This window comes from Macaca mulatta, chromosome 14, assembly GCF_049350105.2.
Source record: "Macaca mulatta isolate MMU2019108-1 chromosome 14, T2T-MMU8v2.0, whole genome shotgun sequence".
NCBI lineage: Eukaryota > Metazoa > Chordata > Mammalia > Primates > Cercopithecidae > Macaca > Macaca mulatta.
In genome coordinates, this window is record NC_133419.1 from 56,742,023 (window position 1) to 56,763,649 (window position 21,627).

Sequence of the window (21,627 nt, forward strand, 5' to 3'; positions counted from 1 at the left end):
CTAATGGCACTTAAAATAGTCTTCCTAGTATTTATGAGGTTCATATGTCTATTGTATTCACCCTACAGAGTGGAAGCTTCTTGAGGATGGAACCATATCTGATGCATTTAGTGTCCCAAACAGTGCTAAGCATATTGGCTTATGCATGGTTGGTGTTCGGTGTGTATTAGTTGATTGAATTCATGACTGTAAGTATGAATGGAAGGAGGAAAGATGGCTTCCAGGAACCATACTTAGAATTTCATACTGCCCCCTTCTCCTTTTCTAGCGAGAAAAGAATCAGACTCACAGCTTGACCCAGGCCAACAGAGGAATAGTTCAAGCTCCTGGCCCACATTGCACCTGGGGGAGCCTGAAGCTTGTCCTACTGTGGGAGCAGGAGCCTTGAGTACCAGGAATTTCAATGGGATGTTTTTGGGTTTAGGGAGTTAGGCTGGCTGCATTCCATGCCGTGCAGGGGAGAGGATTTTGGAGTAGCACAGAAAAAGGAAACCCTGGCTGGGCACGGTGGCTCACGCCTGTAATCCCAGCGCTTTGGGAGGCTGAGGCAGGCGGATCACCTGAGGTCAAGAGTTCGAGACCAGCCTGACCAACATGGAGAAACCCCGTCTCTACTGAAAATGCAAAATATTAGCCGGGTGTGGTGGTGCATGCCTGTAATCCCAGCTACTCAGGAGGCTGAGGCAGGAAAATCACTTGAACCCGGGAGGTAGAGGTTGCAGTGAGCCGAGATTGCACCATTGTACTGCAGCCTGGGCAACAAGAATGAAACTCCATCTCAAAAAAAAAAAGGGAAGAAGAAGGGAACCCTGAACATGCTCTTGGCAGAGGTAGGTGCAAAGGAACTGGAGAGCATGGTAACCCAGAGGGGAGGGTTTTATTTTTACCAAGTCACGCCACTTTCCTTCCTCCATACCTACTAGGGCTGAGCCTCAGTTGAATGTGAGAAAAACACTATGGGTGTGATATTTGCCGCTCTCTCTGCCTTGGGACCTTGAGTCATAGTCTAACTCTTCATCTCAAACCGTCTTGTGTCTCATTCTGTCCAACTACTGTTTGTCCTTTAGAGCCTGGCTCACATTTCCTCTCCTACAGAAGCCCTGTCCAGAGCTACTCTGTGCCCTCCACCACCCCATTGTCCTGTCTTTCTAGTTTGTGTCCCACACTTGCATTGTTTGCTGTTGTGTCTCATCACCCTACATTTGTCTGTGAGCTCCTCACATGCAAGAATCACATCTCATGTTTTGTCCTCTCAGCTGAAACAAAGTGATGATCAATAATTACTGTCAATGTTATTAGGGAGCCTGCTATTGGAACTTGGAAGATTATCAGTAGCAGAAAAACTGAAGTGGAAATGGAAGGATGTGAAAGTAAAACTTAGTCTGGGCTAGTTCTCCAGAATCTGAGTCTGGGGCGGCACTTCCCTTTCATCTTTACCATGGGTTTCTCGAATTCTGGCTTCTGAAGCTCTGCCTTTCAACAGAAATCAGCATTTAGGCAGGTGAGAGAATCAGGTGTTCAGGGTGTGCCCTCCAGTGAAGAAGAGAGAGAGGTGATGGCCGGCACCCCATGCAGCAGTGACTAATGTGGGGTAAACTGGCACCATGCCTCCCGGCCCCCGGGTACATGGGAGCTGTAGGCACACATGGTAGATTGGAGCTGGAAGGATCATTTACCAGCCCTTCCCGGAGCTGGAAACAGGCGGGGAGCAGCAAGCCAATTGGCAGACTTGCCTTTTCTGCCTTAAAGTACTTTGTTTCTGTTGCTAACAACAGACATGGGGAGTATAAATAAAACACAGACACACAGGCACATAGACACATATGTGGAGACTGAATATTTGAGCTGTCAGGGGCAGGGGGGAGGGTGAATGTGGACGGAGACTGAAAATGTGTAGCTAAGCCTCTCAAGATAATGTGCCCTAGGTGTTCTCTCCAGCCTTGGAGATGGGTGTAGTGTAAGGGGTGGTTGTGTGGGAGGCCCCTCTGAAGGCAGTCAATAGGAAGTGATACGGTGTGGATGCCACAGGCTTCAAAGACTAGGTGCTCATTATGGCTGGATGCAGTCCTCATCAGGCAGACTCTTCCGAGCTAGTTGCTGGTGATCCAAGGGCCAATGGCAACTTCTTTCCTTGTATTCTGCCCTTTGTTTAAGACTTGACTCATTGATCCCCGTTAGTGCTCACATGTGGTGTACTGGTCAGCAGCTGTTGTGGCCTTTCTGGCTGACCTGACCTGTACAAGCCAGCATGCCTAAATATGTGACTGTTGTTTGGGGTAAGCTCCTGAAGGATGTGAGCTTCTTTAGTAGAGACTGAGACCCGTTCAGCCTCTCTGGAAAAGATGGTCTTAGTAGGAGGCTGAATAGTTCATGCTATAAAAAGCAACAGCTAAGTCACATGTGAGATAAGCTTATTCAGAGACTTGAGTTTCAGGTAGATTATAGGGAGGATGGATGATGAGGAAGACTGTGAGTCTCTACTGCTGGAATTAGAAGTAGGGATGGGTTAGGTGTTCTCTCTTTTTTTCCCCTGGATTGAACATTATATTCCCTGGTATCTAAGATTACATCAAGAGAGCCTCTCCTGGTTCTGGGAAAAATAATAACTGTATTGATGGGAATTTTAGAGCACTCCCAACGTGCGTAGCTTTGAGCACTTGATTCACAGATTCTCTGACACTTGGGATGATCATCTGATGGTGTGGGCGTTTGGAGTAGCTTAGCTGGTCTCTCTTTTCCATCTTACTGGTTTCTTGGACCATGTGTGATAGGCCTAAGGAATGTCCAACAGGAAGTACCCTTGATCCGTATGAATACCATGTCAGTAATAGTTCCAATCTTCTGGAAACAGTGAGACGCCACTCCAGTCTGAGGGTGAGACATGAAAACTATGTGGGCCTTTTCCCCAGTCATTGATATAGCAGCATTTGTCTCCCCTGAGCAGGGGGAAATGAATTAGGATTACCCTCTGGGTTGAGCTTACAAATCTGTCTTAGGATCTTGTTTTTACTCAGGTAGCCCTCTTGGCTATCCAAGGTGGGGTGCCTGGGGGTTGGCGGCACACTGGAAGCTCACAGCAGCTGCTTCTCTCCAGGCACTGTAACTCACTAGCAGTTTAGGATTAGAGGCATGTATCACATGTGAGGCAGGTATCACATGGCATTTGTTACTACAGGAGTTAAAGGACCAAAGTAAACTTAAATGGGTTACCTATTCTTATAATTTAGATGGTATGCAAGATTATACCTATAGTAGTAGCAAGCCCATCTACTCTCTCATAAGCTTTCTTAAATAAGAGAGGGAAAGGTGGAGTTACTTCTATGGTCTGAGAATTGCAGATTACCCTTTTTCCCTGGAGAGGCCTAAGGGTTGGCTCCCATGTGACCCCCATCATCTCTGTAGTCAAGTGGCATTAGGTCTAGGAACCCCTAAGGAGATATTGTCTCTCTGTTCCCTGGCTTAGAGCAGGGATGTGAATTTTGTGCCTGGCCCTAAGGAGAGGTAGTTGACTATGGCTGTTATTGAGTGAGGCTGGACCCAGCCTAGCTGATAAAATTCTAAAGCAAGATGGGGCAGTCCAAGGTGGTCACAGAGAATGAAGGTTCTTAGAATAGAATATATTCTAAGCCACTAGGCCCTGGTGGCTTCTTTGAAAGACTGGAGTCTTGAGAGGTAAGAAGACCCCATCTAGCTGGGTTTCATGCGCTTCCCTCACCTTACCTCTGCAAGTGTCACAGCAGGCTGCCTGTGATGTCTGGTGGTTGACTCTGCGCCTGCATGGTTCAGCTGAGCAGGGCAGTTCATGTTGAAGCCCCTCCCACCAGTCAGGAGCCTGTAGGACTGTGTTGTTTTCCTTCCTGTGTCCTCAGTGGCTGGGCTAGTGTCTTGCACAAGGCAGGTGCTTGGTCATTGTTTGTGGATTGAATGGCTTCTCAGCCTGAGCTTCAGGGGACCTTGGCCTGGATCTGGGAACATACTAGGAATTGGATAAGCAGAGAGGAAGGAGAGCACTCCAGGCTGCCAGTGATTTGAGCCGAGAAACATGGGGCAGAAATGGACATGTGGACATGTTTGGAGCAGAAGGTATCCTGCCTGGAGAGAGGTAGGGGTGTAGGGGTGTAGGGGTGTGTGTGTGTGTGTGTGTGTGTGTGTGTGTGTGTGTGTGTGTGTGTCTGTGTGCATGCGTGCATGTGCACGTCTGTGTATCTCTGTGTGGGCAGGTCTGAACCAATTAAGGGAACCTGAGTCTGGTGTGATTGGCAGTTAAGGAGCCCAGAAGAATGATATGATGATACTGACATTCCAGGATGCTTAGTCTGTCGCTTATGAGCAGAGAGGACTGGAGGTAGAAGAATAAAGGGGAGCTTGTAATTCAGTAATACCGTTTAACATTTATATAGTGCCTCCTATGGGCTGGCACTGGATAAAGTGCTCTCTGTATAACCAGAGACCATTGCAGTAAACTAGGTATGAGGTGATAAACTGGAGAAACATTTCAAAGAAGACGACATTGTTTCTTCATATTTGGCTATATTTGGCTCTTATTTGGTTAAAGAAGAAATGGCTCCAAGGACGTCTTCCTCCTGGATCCTGCTTCTGGCAGCTCGTCCTTGAGCATGGGACTGTTACCTCGTCTGGTTGGAGCTGCTGAGATTTTGCATACTCCCTGCCAGGAACCGATGTCCTTGGGCCTCGGCTGGGGTGTGTCCCGAACCCAGCCATCTGGAAGGTCAGAGGAATTAGCCACTAGAATGTGCCCATTAGTGGCTTCGAGGGGTTACAACCTGTCAGTGGAATCTGAAGCCCGGGAACTGCCTCTCTCCCAGGGCTTTTCAGAATTGGAACAGCCTGACTGTTCTAGCACTGACTGCTCCCTTATTTGGACAGTAAATTTTCAGGGTGAGATTGGACTTCTTCTTTGTCTTGGGAGAGTTTTTTTTTTTTTTTTAAGTATCTGACATTCTTGTCAGTGATTTTCAAGGAGATAACACGGTATCACAGCTATACCTTTCTTCACCTGATTCCTTTCCTTGGTCTCTAGTCCATCCACTTATAAGACCCAGATGGGGGCCAGGTACAGTGGCTTATGTCTGTAATCCCAGTAGTTTGGGAGGTCAAGGCGGGCAGATCACTTGAGGTCAGGAGTTCGAAACCACCCTGGCCAACATGGTGAAACCCCGTCTCTGTTGAAAATACAAAAATTAGCCAGGCATGTTGGTGGGCCCCTGTAATCCCGGCTACTCAGGAGGCTGAGGCAGGAGTGTCGCATGAACCTGGGAGGTGGAAGTTGCAGTGAGCTAAGATCGCGCCATTGCACTGCAGCCTAGGCAACAGAACGAGACTCTGTCTCAAAAAAAGGTGAAAATTAAAAAAAAAAATGAAAAAAAAAAAAGACCTAGATGGGGTTCCTAGACTGCCCACTCAGCTCAGTCTCTCCAGAGAAGCAAGTAACACCATCATGTAGAAAAGAGGCAAGGTGGCTGAGGCTCTGGGGTCAGGCTTCAGGGCCTGGGGGCAACTTCCTGCCCAGCCTTGAGACATATGTCTTGGTTTTGGGGAACTTGCTGTGCCCCTTGACTTGTGGATTTGTAGTTTATCAGCCCAGCTTCATGTGGGGCCAGGATGGGGAGCAGGGCACAGCCAGGAGTTGGGGTGGTGGTGATGAGATGGTGGATGGTAGTGGTGCTACTGAAGGGGAAGAATCTTCTGTGACAATTTTGAGATTTCCTCTCTGTCAGAAGCCCAACTCTGTCAGCTTCTGGCATTCCTTCTGATGGATCCCTGTAACCCTTAGGAAAGTCATTCAGCTAATGGCAGTGACATTGAATTCTAAGGAAAGCAGGAAGGAGAACATGTTTCTGTCAACAAAGATGTGCTTTCACTAGTCAGAACTTGCTGTCAGGCAGCCTTCAGCCCTTCAGGTGATTACTGTGCTTTGGGATTAAAGTGTCCTGCTGTTTCTGGAACAGGCTGCTAGTCATAAAGACAGGTAGGGCTGAAGGGTAGAGGTAGGGTCCCCAGCTGCAGTTGTCAAGAACCCATCGTGAAGGCTGACTGAGCGAAGAAACTGCTGCTGCCCAGACAAGAAAGCACTTTTAGCAGTGGTAAGTCCTTTGCATGCTCTATCTTACTTAATCTGCACAATAGCACTTCATGGTTGGAACTGTTGTCTCCATTTTACAGATGAGGAAACTGAAGCTTAGAAAGGGTAGGCAACGCATCCAAAGCTTCATAGCTGGTAGAGGCCGAGTTTCATACCCAAATATCAAGCTTTTCCCATTGTTTCTTACAGAGGAAACCATGATAAGCCATTATTTTTCATAAATGTTACATTTTAGAATAGTTTCAGATTTACAGAACAGTTGCAAAGATAGTGCAGAGAGTTCCCATAGATCCTGCAAGCCATTAAGTTTTTTTTTTTTTCTCCTTTTCTGGTCCATTTTATGAGAATTCATTGGGGGTGGGGAACAGATTTGGAACGAGGACTTTTTTTCCAGAGATTCCAACTTGGTGATTTTTTTTCAGCAGGATTATTTGAGCGTCCATCAGACTGTATTATTTCTTCCCCAGTTCTGCTCTGCCTCAGCTCTGCTGGACTGGGCTGGGCCTGGCTTTGACATCTAGTTTCAGAGTCAAATGCCCCACTTTCTGACTCTCTCTCAATAGGGTCAGATGGTAATTGGGTTTCAGAGAGTTAGGAAGGCAGGTAGGTGTGGGGAGGATCTTTAGCAGCTGGAGTTCTGGATACTCTTCTGTCTCCGATGGGGCTATGACAGGGGAGTATTAATATTTTCAGTTAATGTTTGATGGCATGGAGCCAGAGCCCTCCCGAGGGCCAGAGGCAACGTCTCTGCGGCGAGGCCTGTTTGCTTGGATGCCCTCTTGAGTCTGTCCTTGTATGGTGCCATAGTGGCTCATGGTGGTCGCTGCTGTGGGCCCTGGCCGTGGTCTGCAAGCAGGCAGGCAGGCTGGCTGGCTGTAGGCAGGAGAATATCCTTAGGTAGCTGGTGTGCTTTGCTTTGGGTCCCAGGCACATTCTCCATTTAAGGGAAAGGGGTCTGCAATCTTCTTGGCTCTGGGTGTGAATGGGCTGGCCTAAAGTCTGTTCATGGCCTTTGCTGGATGTGCTTTTTCAATGAGATCATTCCAGAGTTACATTCCTATGAAATTATATTTCACTGAAGATGTAAAGCTGGATTTGTGTAAAAGCACTGGCACTAAAACTCAGGGCTCAGAGCGGGGCAGAAATGAGAAGAGGGATAAACAGCTTTTCTTTAGAAGGAGGGGAAGGAAAGACAGAAAGAGAGAGAAAACAGTTGTTAAAGGATTTTGCATTGAAAATTGGTGTGCCGTAAGCATACCCAAGGAGTCGGGATTGCCACTCACCCCTGGAAAGGCAGGCTTGATGTTTGTTGTCCCAGCTGCCTCCCACCCCCAGGCGGTTTGGAGGGAGATGCCCTTGAGGCTTCAGTGTGTAAGGTTGCTGGAACGCTGGAGCCACCCAGGTGTCTCCTGGTCATGGCACTCAAGGCCTATCCCTGCCTTTCTAGCCTCATTTTGCACCATCCCATATCTAATCTAATCTAATTTCTCTCCCTCTCTCTCAGTTTCCTTCTGTCTCATGCACACACCCACACTGTCACACTCACTCTACTATTAGTATGATACATTGCTACTCACAACACTCCTGACACCAAATGTGTGGGGTTTTTTCTCTTGCATTGGCCAACTTGCCAAACTTGCTGGGCACCAACTGGGGTTTCTTACAATTTAATTCAATTTTGACACTACCTGGAGCTAGCATAATCTCCACAGAGTAAGTAGGGACAAGACTGTTCCCACTTCAGATGCTAATCACAAGCCTGGGCCACCCATACTTTTGACCAACTCACTGTAAAGTTGGAGGGATTGGTTCCCACAACCCCCTCCTCAGGTTTGGTAATTTGCTAGAACGGCTCATAGAACTCAGAAAAACAGTTGACTTACTATTAACCCTACTATTAGTATTATGTTACTATTAGTTTATTATTAAGGATACAACCCAGGAACAGCCAAATGGAAGAGATGCATAGGGCAAAGTTTTGGGAGGGGGTGTATGTGTGTGTGTATATGTTTAGAGCTTCCATTCCCTCTCAGGGTGCACCACCCTCCCAGCACCTTGATGTGTTCACCAACCTGGGAGCTCTCTGAATTCAGAAATTTCAGGTATTTATGGAGGTTTCACTATGTCAGCATGCCATGTTTTGAATGTCCCCTCCAAAACTCATGTTGAAATCTGATTGCCATTGTGATGGTATTAAGAGGTAGGACCCTTCAGAGTGGTTGGGCCATGAGGGCCCAATTAATCATGAATGGATTAATGCTGTCATTGCTAGAGTTCATTTCTGATAAAAACAAGTCCGGCCCCCTCCTGCCCTCTCTCTCTTTTGTGTGTGCTGTTGTGCCCTTCTGCCTTTCTGCTATGGGATGATGCAGCAAGAAGGCCTGCCAGAGTCAGTCATCAATTTTAAGACTTCCCAGCCTCTGGAACCCTAAGAAATAAATCCCCACTTCATTAGCATAAATTCAGGTGTAGTAGAGGGACTTGTTATAAATCACAAAGTAGGCTTCTCTCACCCCCATCCCTTGGGAAATGCCAAGGGTTTTTGAAGCTGTGCCCGGAACTGGGAAGAAGGTGCTGTCTCTCTCTCTCTCTCTCTCTCTCTCTCTGTGTGTGTGTGTGTGTGTATATGTGTATATGTGTGTGTGTGTGTGTGTGTGTATATGTGTGTGTGTGTGTGTGTATATGTGTGTGTGTGTGTGTGTGTATTCCTTATATATAGATATATATTCATTATTATATATATGGAATATGTGTGTATATATATTCCTTATCTCACAGTAACACACACGTGCACACACGTGCGCACACACACACTCACAGCCCCTGCATGCTTGTAGTGTGAGATTGTATACCCCATACTCTATATGATTCTGCTTTGTATCCCTGTGTACACACTGTTCCCCATAGCATGGAATGAATGTCCTTTTCTCCCCTTGTCTGCTGAGAGCACTCTAGTTGCTCTAAAACCCATTTTAGCTTTGCCTCCTCAGAAATCTTTTGTGCTGCCTGCTGACGGTTACTTTCTGGCACCTTCGTGCTGTCACCATTCCTTGTGCATCCCGCTGCTCCTGCACATTTCATTTGATAAGTTTTCAAGGAAAAGCCTCTAGTACGGGGCTTAGTAAAGGGTAGGTGCTTGTGAAATGATTGTTGAAGAAAGAAACTAAATGAATGAAGAGTTGGATCTAAGTGAAGGTCATGTACTGCAGGCAGGGCAAACTACGGAAAGGTGTCTTAACATGGCATAAGTGCCATCAGAGAGGCTAGGAGATGAGTGTCAGACTGGCAGAAAAGGTGGGGTATGTACTTCCCTGTGCACACAAGTGTGGAGTCGTTCGTGGAGTGGCAAGATAGTCTGTGCAGTGGTGCACACCTGTCATCCCATCTACTTGGGAAGGCTGAGGCAGGAGGATCATTTTAGCCAGGAGTTCAGGGCTGCAGTAGCTATAATGATGCCCCTGCACTCCAGCCTGGGTGACAGAGTAAGACCCTGCTTATAAAAAGATTTTTAAAGTAAATTAGAAAAAAAAAAAAAAGAAAGCCCAGTGAGTTCTGGGTTCCATAGACTGACTATAGGGATTAGGTCTGGACTTACTCAAGGTGAGATGAAACTACTTTCTGAGCAGTCTTTGCAAAACGACAGCAGGATAGAAGGAAAAGAGCTGTAGCTTTGGAATTGAGGATTCTGGGTGGTGGTGATTATACTGTTAGTAATGATAACATAGTCCTAACTATGAGCCAGACAGTATACCAGGCACTTTACATATGTTAATTCATTTATCCTTACAATGTCTCTGTGAAGTAATGACTACTAATTGTTGATTTATGAAGATTGCAGAGCAATTCTGGACCTGGTTCTACTCTTACTAATTGAGTGAACTGAGGGCAAGACGCTTAGCCCTACTGAGCCCCAGCCTCCTCTTTTGTGAAACGGAGAAGATACCTTTTGCATTTAATCTTCTTGGGCTTATTGGTAGAAAGTGTTTTTGAAAAGTATACTCTAAAGTACTTTGCATTGAGGAAGAAGGGAAACTTGCAAAGTAATTGTAGTTTAGATACTGGGCTCGTACTTAATGCAGATGCTGCTCTGAGCATGGGCCACATTTGCACTTCACAGCTACACAAGGTGGGCTACTGGCAATCTCTTTGATTAAATGCCAGGATTTGAGCCGCTGTTAAAAAAATAAAGAAGTCTTTTTTTGCCCCTTTCTTTCTTTTTTATGTTTTGTGGAGATGGAGCCTCACTATGTTACCCAGGCTGGTCTTGAACTCCTGGGTTCAGGTGATCTGCCTGCCTCGGCCTCCCACAGTGCTGAGACTACAGTCATGAGCTACCGCACTTGGCCCAGTAAATGAGTTTTATTGGAGCCAAATGTATATGTGAAATGTCATAAGGGACAGATTTTTTGTGCTGAACCAGCCCTTCTTCCCCAGCTAGGGAAATAGTGGTAAAGCTGGGCGGTAGGCATTTGCATGGGGGAGGATTAGGATCAGTGTGGGGCCACTGCAGCAGGTGGCAGAAAGCCTGGCTCAGAGCAGAGGCACAGCCGCTGACTGCAGGGTCCCATGAGCAGGGGGTGTGTGACCCCTTTTTTCTAAGATGAGACACTTATGGGAGTTTTTAGAACCACCGGGTGTGGTGGTTCACACCTGTAATCTCAGCACTTTGGGAGGCCGAGGCGGGTGGATTACTTGAGGTCAAGAGTTCGAGACCAGCCTTGTCACTACTAAAAATACAAAAATTGGACGGGAGTGGTGGTATTTGCCTGTAATCCCAGCTACTCAGGAGGCTGAGGCACGAGAATCACTTGAACCTGGGAAGCGGAGGTTGTGGGGAGCTGAGATTGTGCCACTGCACTCCAGCCTGGGTGACAAAATGAGACTCTGTCTCAAAAAAAAAAAAAAAAAAAAAAAAAGAGGTTGCTTTACATTGCTGTTACCTTGGCAACGGAGACTGTGTCCCTCAAAGTGGTCCTCTGCTGGCACTAGATACACAAATGTGTCAGCACTTGGGCTTGGCAGCCATTGCTGAGCCAGGCAGTGAGTGATAAGGGGGATAAAGGGGACATAGGGGGAGTGCCTCCAAGAGCTGCAAGGAGGGGCAGTGTGGCCCTTCTAAGGCACATTTCTACAGTATTCTCTGGAGCTTCTTTGAGCCAAGTGGCTTCCTCCATGAGGTTGCAGCTCACAGTGCCTGCAGGCCTGAGGGTTGCCTGGATTGACCATGATGCCTGAGTGTATAATTATAGGTCACTGAACAGAACCCCTAGTCAGCTACATCCCTCAAAAATGCCTAATTGTAGGCTACAAATATGAAAATATACAAGAGCTTAGAAACATGTCATACCTCATTACAGAGAGCAATGGCATGAGTCAGCTGTGACGTGGGTGGCTTTAGTGTGCTTGGTGAGCATGCTGGCAGGTCCAGAAGAGGGCAGGAGGCACATTCCCCAAGCTTCCTGCAGGGAGATTGAGGACTTTGGGAAAAGGGGGAAGTATAAGCTGTGACCATAGCCTAGCCTGCTAGTCATACCTGCAGTTACACAGTTAAAAGAGTCTGCTCACCTGATGGTAGATTTGATTCCTGTTTGGGAATTGTTTCCTGACCAGTTTACAAACCACATTAGAAAATAGCACATTTGGCCAGGCACGGTTGCTCACACCTGTAATGCCAGCATTTTGGGAGGCAGGAGGGTCATTTAAGGCCAGGAGTTTGAGACCAGCCTGGGCAAAATAGCAAAACCCCTATCTCTACAGAAAATTAAAAGACTTAGCTGGCTGTGGTGGCACGCATCTGTAGTCCCAGCTACTCTGGAGGCTGAGGCAAGAGGATCACTTGAGCCCAAGTTTGAGGCTGCAGTGAGCTATTATTGTGTCACTGCACTCCAGCCTGGGAGACAGAGCAAGACCTAGTCTCTCAATAATTAATAAATAAATAAATAAAAGATCCTTGAGGGAAGTGAGGTCATATATAATACCGTATATTACCTAACTGGGCCATACAGATTTTATTGCTGGATTGAGGGAGCCCACTTTGTCTCCGGGTAGGGAGGGGTACTTGAATAAGTGCCCAGCCTGGTTGCTCTGGTCTGGTCTGGCAGTGCTTTCTCACCGAGAGGCCTCTCCCAGCTCAGAAAGAAGCAACAGCTCGATCTAAATCTCTTTCTTTTGTCCCTCCCTGTCCTCCCAACTCCCCTTGGTGTAGATGAGTCTACACACACCCTTGCTGCCAGTGGCTTGCCATTCCTTTTCTGAGTCACCGCCCTTCATTACCAGATCTCTAGTGGTGATAGTAGAAGGAAGGGTTAATCTGTAGCCCTTGGGGTACTCTTTCCTCCCAGTTTTAAACTTTTTAGTCAACTCTAAGAATGTAGGAATCTCAGTATTGAAAGCGACCTTAGGTGCCACCCATGCCCATCTCAAAGGCAAGGGAATGGACTAACCTTATCTGCCTTTACTGTGGTATTCCCAGCAACTGAGTGGAGTGTGGTAGGGGATGCAAAAAATACTTGCGGAATGAGTGAGTCCCTGTAAATAGCAGCAGCTTCACAAGACCATTGTCATTGCCCCGTTTGTTCATTTTTTTGACGAATATTATGTGCCAGTTCCTTTTAAGTTCTGGAATACTGTGATGAACAACATAGTCCTTGTCCTCTGGAACATATTCTGTAATTGAGAAATAAGGAATTAAAAAGAATTTGTAGTCTCCAGATGGAATTTAAGAATTAAAACTTCTTCCTCATTTTGGCGTCTCTGGGTCTCTCATTTTCTGAGGTCTCTTTGGGGGACCCTAGAAAACACATCTAATCCCTTTTTCACACGAGAGCCTTTCCGGATTCCCAAGCCAGCGATCAGCCTCCCCCTCACAGCCTTCTCTTCTCCAGGTAAACCTCGGTTCCTTCCGCCATTTCTCCTGCGACATGCTTCATTTCTGAGTGCCCTCTCCATTCTGCCCACTGTCCTTAGCATGCAGTCCAAACTGACAGTCTGCCCCTCGGCCAGTTTGGAGTCCACAACAGAATACCACCTCCCACACATTCATTTCCAGGGAGTGTTCCAGCCTGGAGCCTCTCCTTACTCTGGGCTCAGGCGATGGGTGAGGGAAAGAGAAGGTCCTGCCTGGACTTGGCCAGACTGAGAGTATCTTCATATTTGGCCAATCCTGGAATTTGAAATTCTTTTCTTTTGTCTCTTCCCTGCCTCCCCACCATCCTTCCCTTGGTATAGACGAATCTACACACAGCCTTGCTGCCAGAGGCTGCCTTTCCTTTTCTGAGTCACTGCCCTTCGTTACCAGGGAAATTAGCATGAAAAAACGAATTGCAGTTCTATAACTGTATTCTTGTCCTCTGTCACATTCTCCACCCCAGCACCCCCACCTAAAATGACAAAAGTTGAGTCCTGTGACATCACAACAGTTGGCTATTGTGTCAACAACTGTGATGTCACCAACACAGGATTATGACTTCAAGGAAGAATGGAGGGAAGGAGTATAGCTGGCAAGAAACCCCATGGGAAAAAAGAAGATATTTTCATACAGGTCTTCACCCAGAAAGCCTGAGTTGACCCTCCAGTGGATGGTCTGTCAGTGGAAGCACTCTCTTTGGTTCCCATCGCTCCCTGTCTCTTTGGATTAATGATTTGGCTTATGGACATTGCCCAAGTCTGAGTGTGCGTGGAAGGCCCCTGCTGGCCAGCAGGCTTCTGGGCTGGCTTTGGGTTTTATTCATGAAGTTGGAGCCGAGTAGAGCTTTTCAGGGAGGGAGTTCAGAGGGGAGCCTGGGAGCCTAGGGTGAGGCTGATGCGGTTGTGCAGGCGCCTGGGCTGAGGGATAACTGGTGTGCAGGCACTGCTGTGCAGGCAGAGGGGGTGTTCTACCAGCCACTCTGGGAAGCCTGAGTGTGCTGCCACAGGCCTGAATGTTGACTCCTGCCCACTTCTGGGGCTGGGTTGGGCCTGCCCTGGGAACTCTTCTTGGCTCCATGAACAGAGACTTAAAAACACCTGCTGCAGAGACTCCCAGACTTTCTTAGTTCATGGGCCTTAGTGTTTCAGTAATTTTTTTTTTTACAGTGTCCATAGCCCAAAAGAAATACCTAAGTTTTCTTTTTTAAGTAGGTTCGTTTGTTTGTTTATTTGTTTGTTTTTGTATGAAGTCTCACTCTGTCACCCAGGCTGGAGTGCAGTTGGCTCTCTGCAACCTCCGCCTCCCGGGTTCAAGTGATCCTCCTGCCTCAGCCTCCCTAGTAGCTGGGACTACAGGTAAGCACCACCACTCCTGGCTAATTTTTTGTATTTTTAGTAAAGATAGGGTTTCATCATGTTGGCCAGGCTGGTCTCAAACTCCTGACCTCAGGTAGTCTACCCGCCTTGGCCTCCCAAAGTACTGGGATTACAGCGGTGAGCCACCATGCCTGGCCTTAAGTAGGTTTAAACAATTAAGTATTTATATCCTAACATCTGAGTAGCCATCTGAAAAAAAAAAGATATACAGAAATTGAAAGGAAAAATATTTATATTCCATTCTTAAATAACCACAATTACTTACTGATGGAATGTACTAGGTACTGCGTAGCATATCAGACCTTGGAATCAGATTGATTAGTGCCATCCTTATTTCCTGTTCCACATGGCTTTTCACATGGTACTGGCTTTTTTTTTTTTTTTGAGACGGAGTCTCGCTCTGTCGCCCAGGCTGGAATGCAGTGGCCAGATCTCAGCTCTCTGCAAGCTCCGCCTCCCGGGTTCACGCCATTCTCCTGCCTCAGCCTCCCAAGTAGCTGGGACTACAGGCGCCCGCCACCTCGCCCGGCTAGTTTTTTGTACTTTTTAGTAGAGACGGGGTTTCACCGTGTTAGCTGGGATGGTCTCAATCTCCTGACCTCGTGATCCGCCCGTCTTGGCCTCCCAAAGTGCTGGGACTACAGGCTTGAGCCACCGCGCCCGGCCGGTACTGGCTTTTTATCACAGCAACTGCTGAAAACCCAGCCTCAGAAAGAAATGACGTCATCAAAAAGAATGTAATGCAGTCTGTTGTTGAAGCTGTGAACTCATGGGGTGTTCAACAAATGTTGAGTGTTGCTCTGTTTCCCTCAAAAATTTAAAATATTTAGCAGCATCCCTGTGAGTTCATCATGGTGCTCTGGGGCACCTCAGCACACAGTCTGTGAAGCACAGACCTGAAACTGCCAAGCAGCACTTGCTCTGTTTAAAGGAGGAAGAAGAGGCAAGTTCTGTGGTCATCATGGCCCTTAAAGGAGTTGGGCAGGTGGATGGACAGACTGTCTTTCTCTGCAGTCTCAGCTCTAGCAGACTGCATTGTTAGGGGGAAGGTCTTTGTTTGACCAGGGGCTGTGTGTGTGAATCCCTTTCTCTAGATGGGGAAGAATGATGATAGGCATCTCTTACGCTTATTTGTTGTTGACTCAGAGCCCTCTGAACTAGACGGCTTAAAGAAAAATGGGATTTTTGACAACCAGAATTCAGGGGCCAGGCTTTGGACCTTCTGCTAATATCCTTTTCTAATATTTTTTTTTTATATTTTATTTTTTGAGACAGAGTCTCACTTTGTCACTCAGGCTGGAGTACAATGGTGCGATCTCAGCTTACTGCAACCTCTGCCTCCCACATTCAAGCAATTCTCCTGCCTCAACCTCCCGAGTAGCTGGGATTACAGGTGCCCAACACCATGCCCAGCTAATTTTTGTAGTTTTAGTAGAGATGGGGCTTCACCATGTTGGTCAGGCTGGTCTCGAACTCCTGACCTCCCAAAGTGCTGGGATTACCGGTGTGAGCCACCATGCCCGGCCTCTTTTCTAATTCTTTATCCAGATAGAGAGGGGCTGCAGGGGTGTACTTGGGATGGAGGGTGGCTTCCTGCCACAAGATGTGACAGAGACCAAAGGACTAATGTGCTCTGGTATCACTTCTAGAGCCTCATGCCAACCTTTCCAGACTCTGGGTTCTGCTACTTATGAAACGCTAGGCAAATTACTTAACCTTTCAGCCTCAGCTTCTTCATCCATAAAATAGAGATAATGGCATCTATTTCATGTAGTTGTAACTAAGATTACACAAGCTAAATACATGCATAGAACAAGCAGAGCCTGGCTATATAGGTATGCTTTCTTCTCCTACTTCCAAATTTGAGGAAAAAAGGGCTTTCCTCCAAAAGCAAATTGAGCCCTAATGATCTAAGATCTGCAGTTCCACAGTTACCCTCTACTGCTTCTTTTTTCCTTTTTTTTTTTTTTTTGAGACTGATTCTCGCTCTATTGCCCAGGCTGGAGTGCAGTGGCGCAATCTTGGCTCACTGCAACCTCCACCTCCCAGGTTCAAGTGATTCTCGTGCCTCAACCTCCTGAGTAGCTGGGATTACAGGCACCTGCCTTCATGCCCAGCCAATTTTTGTATTTTTAGTAGAGACGGGGGTTTCACTGTGTTGGCCAAGCTGGTCTCGAACTTCTGACCTCAAGTGATCCACCCACCTCGGCCTCCCAAACTGCTGGTATTCCAGGCTTGAGCCACTGCACCTGGCCTCTCAACTGCTTCTTAATAACTTTGCTCTGTGGATCTAATTTTCCCAAATCTGCTGAGCTCTGTGTCCTGCTTGCTATATTAAAACTTTTTAATGAAGTACATCATACACCACGAACATATACATGTATCCAAGTCAACAAATTTTTACAACCGAACCCATGTAACCAACACTCAGATCAAGAAACAGACTATTATCAATATCCCAGAATCTCCCTCCAGTCTTCCTGACTTCTAATAGCATAGATTTATTTTTGGGTTTTGTTGTTTTCTATAAATAGGCTCATCTAGTATGTATTTTTGGTTTCTGGCTCTTTTATTCAGAATAATGGAGAGATTTATCCATGTTGTGTGTAGCTGTAGATGTTCATTCTCATTGCTGTATAGTAATCATTATGTAAAATACAAAAATTTACCTTCTCTTCTTCTGATTATGAGCATTTGAGTTTTTAGTTTATAGCCATTATGAATGGTGGTGTTATGCGCATTCTCATACTTGTCTTTTAATACGCATGTGTATGCGTTTCTGATGGGTATAAAACTAAGAAAGGAATTGCTGGGTCACGGGGTATACCTATATTTAGTTTTAGTTGTGATACCCAGCGTTATTCCAAAGTGGTAGTATTGATTTACACTTCCTCTGTTAGTGTTTGAGAATTCCAGTTGCTTCACATCCTTGCCAACAATAGGTATTTCTTTTTCATTTTATCCATTCCAGTGGGTATGTTAATAGTATCACATCTCAGTTATAATTTGCATTTTGTTGATGACTAATGAAGTTGGATACCTTTTCATATATCTCTTCACAGTTTGGGTATCCTCTCTGGTGAAGTATCTGTTCTGTTCTTTTGCCATTTTTCTTTTGAGTTGTGTTTTATTTATTTGTAGAAGTTCCTCATATATTCTGGATATGAGTTCTTGGTTGGATGGTCTACTGAGCATATTGTCTTACACTCTGTAGGTTTGCTTTTCACTCTCTTTATGGCATTTGTTAAATGAACAAAGTTCTTATTTAATGTAGTCTAATTTGTCAGTGTTTTTCATTATGGTTATCACTTTTTGTTTCCTTCTAAGAAATTTCTACTTGCTCCAAGATCTTGGCTTTTGCTCATGGTTTTTCTTCTACTTGTTTTTTCTTCTGCCTTTATCTCTTCCAATCCTGCAAGACTCAGCCCAGTGTAATTTCCTGTCTCCTCTAGAAATCCTCCCCAGCATCCATCCTTCCACCTGATTAGATGCCTTTCTCCTCTCTCCCAGAGCTCTGTGTTCATACTTCTATCACAGCTCTTGTTACATTGTACCAGAATCTTTACTTATCCATCTCAGACAGGGTGGGGAGCTGCTCAAGGGCAAGGACCAGAGCATGGCACAGCAGCATGGGGGCCTGGCTGGGAAGATCCCCTCAAGGGGTTCCAGTAAATAGGTAAATGAAATGCCCTCACCTCTCTCTCTTTCTTTAGTTTTCCTATACTACTTCCCAGCCTTTCTTAACCTGTGTCCTCTTTTAATGAACATAAACATCTTTCACACTCCGGGGAGGCAGGGGGGTGGTGCTCTAGATTGAGAGTCAATTACATTACAGTGTTTCGGGGGGGGGGGGGGGGGGGCTGAGCAGCAGTGTCCAAAACAGTAGGCATCAGGAAAGGAAGGTGCTGGAATTCATTAAGCTCAGAGAAAGTACCTTTGCAGTGTATAATAGGAAAGCCATTATATATATATATATATTTTTTTGAGATGGAGTTTCACTCTTGTTGCCTAGGCTCAAGTGCAATGGCGCGATCTTGGCTCACCGCAACCTCTGCTTCCCGGGTTCAAGCGATTCTCCTGCCTCAGCCTCCCGAGTAGCTGGGATTACAGGCATGCGCCACCATGCCTGGCTGTATTTTGTATTTTTAGTAGAGATGAGATTTCTCTGTGTTGGTCAGACTGGTCTCAAACTCCCAACCTCAGGTGATCCACCTGCCTCGGCCTCCCAAAGTGCTGGGATTACAGGCGTGAGCCACTGGGCGCGGTCTTACAAGCTTTTCAGAGAGCAATTTTAGTTGAGTTATTGGACTGAAGCCACTCCTGCCCAGAATCGTTTGGGTTTTCACAGGGGGAGGCCCCCTTTGGAATTTTCTGAGTGGTTGTGGTTGCTGTAAGTGGGTTAGACCCTTCACTGGGAAGGCCAGAGGGGACTAGAGATGGGCCTGGACTGTGGAGCCCAACTGCTGTTCACCCTATTTAGGGAGGGCTGTTCTAGTTACAGGGTACAGCAGGTGTAAAGGCCCTGGAGTAGGAACTCACCTGGTGTGTTTGAGCGCATGGTAAGTGGACAGTGTGGCTAGAGTGGAGAGAGTGAGGGAGAAAGAGTAGTTGAAATGGGGCCAGAGATATAAAAGGGACACAGACAATGGAGGGCTTTATAAGTCCTTGTAAAGATTTGGGCTTTTACTTTTAGTAATGGGAGCTATGGTTTTGAGAGTTTTGAATAGATGGGGTGACAGGAACCATGATGCTGGTAGGGAGTACATGTGATGGGTGTAGCTCATTGAGGATCTGTTCTTAGTGAAATCAGAAGCAGAGGCAGCTAAAAGAGTGAGGATGAGGGAGGAGGTGTTGAAGCTGAGAGCTGGAGGGAAAGCTAAACCCCAGCCCGGAGACTTCCAGTACCACTGGGCTCTGAGTACCCACTGTTCTTTGTAGATGGCTTCTCATTGGTCTTTGTGTTCTCATTATAGAGGTGGGGTAGTCCCCCTAAGCTATCTGTGGTAAAACGGAGGTATTAGGATTTTACCCAGTGCCTTTAGCTTTTATTATTTCCTAGTCTTCCTTGGAGAAGGTGCAGCTTGTGGATGGTAAGTTTCTTCTAGAGCAGAGGAGGCATCTTGCCATCAGTCAAGTTGAGCTCAGCTAGACCAGAGAGTGTGGGAAGGGTGAGAAGGAGGTCAAGACTTAGAGTCAGGAAGAAGTTGACACTTGAACTGGATATTTAAGAAAGAATGCGGGGCAGGGGACACTGAAGATCAAAGGAGTTAGTTGAACAAAAGCTTGGTGGCATGAACATTCCTGGCATGTGCAGGAAATGTCATCCAGTGAGATGTGGCTGGCCAGAGCAAAGGTGCTGCTGTCGGATAGGACTGTGGCCTCTGGATGGTTGCAATTGCAGGACCCACCACGTTCTCCTTGCCAGAGCGAAAGAGGGCAGTGGTTGGTCCCCAGGAACAGGGTTTTTTTTATGGATCAGGCTTCCAATCTGCCTTCTTTTTCCAAGTGGTGACAAGACATTGGGCAGAGTAGGTGCCATAGTCTTGACAGAGCTAGGATAAGCCACTTGCTGAAAGGCTGAGTTTCCAGAATGGCAGAAACAGCCATGTCTAGGTTTTTAAAACTATGTGAGAAACAACCAGATTTCCTTTGGCCTGGAATTGCCTAACAAGCCCTCACTCCAATTCAGGCTTTCAGGAAGTATTTAAACCCAGCTTTCAACTTCTGCAGGATCTGCACTGAAGTGGAGAAGGACCATCTGGCAGGAAAAGGGACTGAAATATGGTTGAGGTTGAAAAAGCAGACTTAAAGGGCTTTCTTTGAGGAGGAAGGTTGGGAAAGAGGATGTGGGAATGATAAGTGGACAGTGAAGAGATGGAAAAAGTTCTTTTTTTCTGATTATTATGCAACAACAAAAAATCGTCTTTTCCTGTGGCTAGCTGAGAGAGATTTCAGCCTCACGGGTACCTGTAAAACACCCATCTATCCTCTGACCTCCCAGCAAAACAAATGTTGGTTCCTCTCCACCTGACCAGGCTCGCTATCCCCACCACATTTTTACTTGAAGGGCTTTCTGGACCTGGGGCTGAAATGGAAAAGAGCTAAGGTGTGAAGTGTATAAAAGTAGTGAAGGAGAAAAGGTTTACTATTTTGTAGGGAATGGGACAGTCTTGAGAAAATCCTTCCTGGCACTCTTTTCTTTTCTTTTTTTTATAAAGACAGGGTCTCACGCTGTCACCCAGGCTGGAGTGCAGGGTCATGATTATAGTTCGCTGCAGCCTTGGACTCTTGGGCTCAAGTGATCCTCCCACCTCAGGCTCCAAAGTAGCTGGGGCTACAGGTGTGCATCACCACACCCTGCTAATTTTTTATTTTTAGTGAAGACAGGGTCTCACTTGTTGCCTAGGCTGGTCTTGAACTCCTGGGCTCAAACAGTACTCCTGCCTCTGCCTCCCAAAGTGCTGGGATTACAGGTGAAAGCTCATATTTTTGAGAACCTTGGTTTGCGTACTTACAAGGAACTTAATCTAAGGTTACTGAAGCTTGCGGTGGCTCTGGGTTGTGTGTGCAGGTGGGGGGAAGGGAGAGAATGGAGGCATCACCGAGAAGATAGAAGGAAAGGGGCCATAGCTTTTTCTCAGGTTTTTTCTTAGTCTGTTTCTAGGAGCCCTTTTATCCCTTTGAGAACCAGGCAAGTGGTCGATCAGTTGGGAGGTTAGGCAGGGAGGGGCTGTGCCTTTTGCTTACAGCATTGGTGGGCTTTGCTTATAGCTCTTTCTAGGAAGCAGGGGAGCTTTTCTGCAGGAATTTAGCAGGGGGCCTCGCTGCTTCAGGAAGAACAGGGGCTACTGATGAGGTCGAAGTCTCATGCAGAGAAGGATCATCCTGATTTAGTTGGATTTGTTAAGCTCCTTAGAATCTGAGGGCCAGTATTGGTTGCTGAGACTCTTGGCAGCCCTCCTCTGGGGAGCTGCCAGTCTGTACCTCATGTCCTTGGCCAGGGCCCATGGATGAGGAAAGGTGCAGGAAGGAGTTGGCAAGAAGGTAAAGAGGGTCTGAGGAGGTGTTTGCTGGGCAGGATGAGTAAGCAGGTTGGCCCCAGGGCAGTCAGATGACAGCTGCACACTGTAGGGTCACTGTACTGTCATTGTACTGCTGGCCCTCTCCTGGCTCTCACCATGTTCTCAGAACACACACAAGAGCTCTGTTCCCGTTCCCACCTTCTCTATCCCTTTAGGCCA

At 46.7% G+C, this 21,627-nt stretch overlaps 2 protein-coding genes across 50 annotated transcripts in view; one reads left to right on the forward strand and one right to left on the reverse strand.

The window, feature by feature from the left end:
- Positions 1–21,627, reverse strand: part of AKIP1 (A-kinase interacting protein 1) — a 338,621-nt gene that overhangs the window by 131,310 nt on the left and 185,684 nt on the right. The window lies entirely within an intron of this gene.
- The window catches only part of DENND2B (DENN domain containing 2B), a 177,727-nt gene that overhangs the window by 90,834 nt on the left and 65,266 nt on the right, over positions 1–21,627 (forward strand). For 3 of the 49 annotated variants that reach the window (XM_077963479.1, XM_077963501.1, XM_077963502.1), the window contains exon 1: positions 3,835–4,102. The exons of 44 other annotated variants lie outside the window; for them this stretch is intronic. In XM_077963479.1, the coding sequence (XP_077819605.1) occupies positions 4,068–4,102 (35 nt within the window). In that variant the 5' untranslated portion in view covers positions 3,835–4,067. Of the gene's footprint in view, positions 1–3,833; positions 4,103–5,072; positions 6,105–21,627 lie in introns of those variants that run through there. 2 more of the 49 variants (XM_015114907.3, XM_015114913.3) reach the window with 2 other exon arrangements.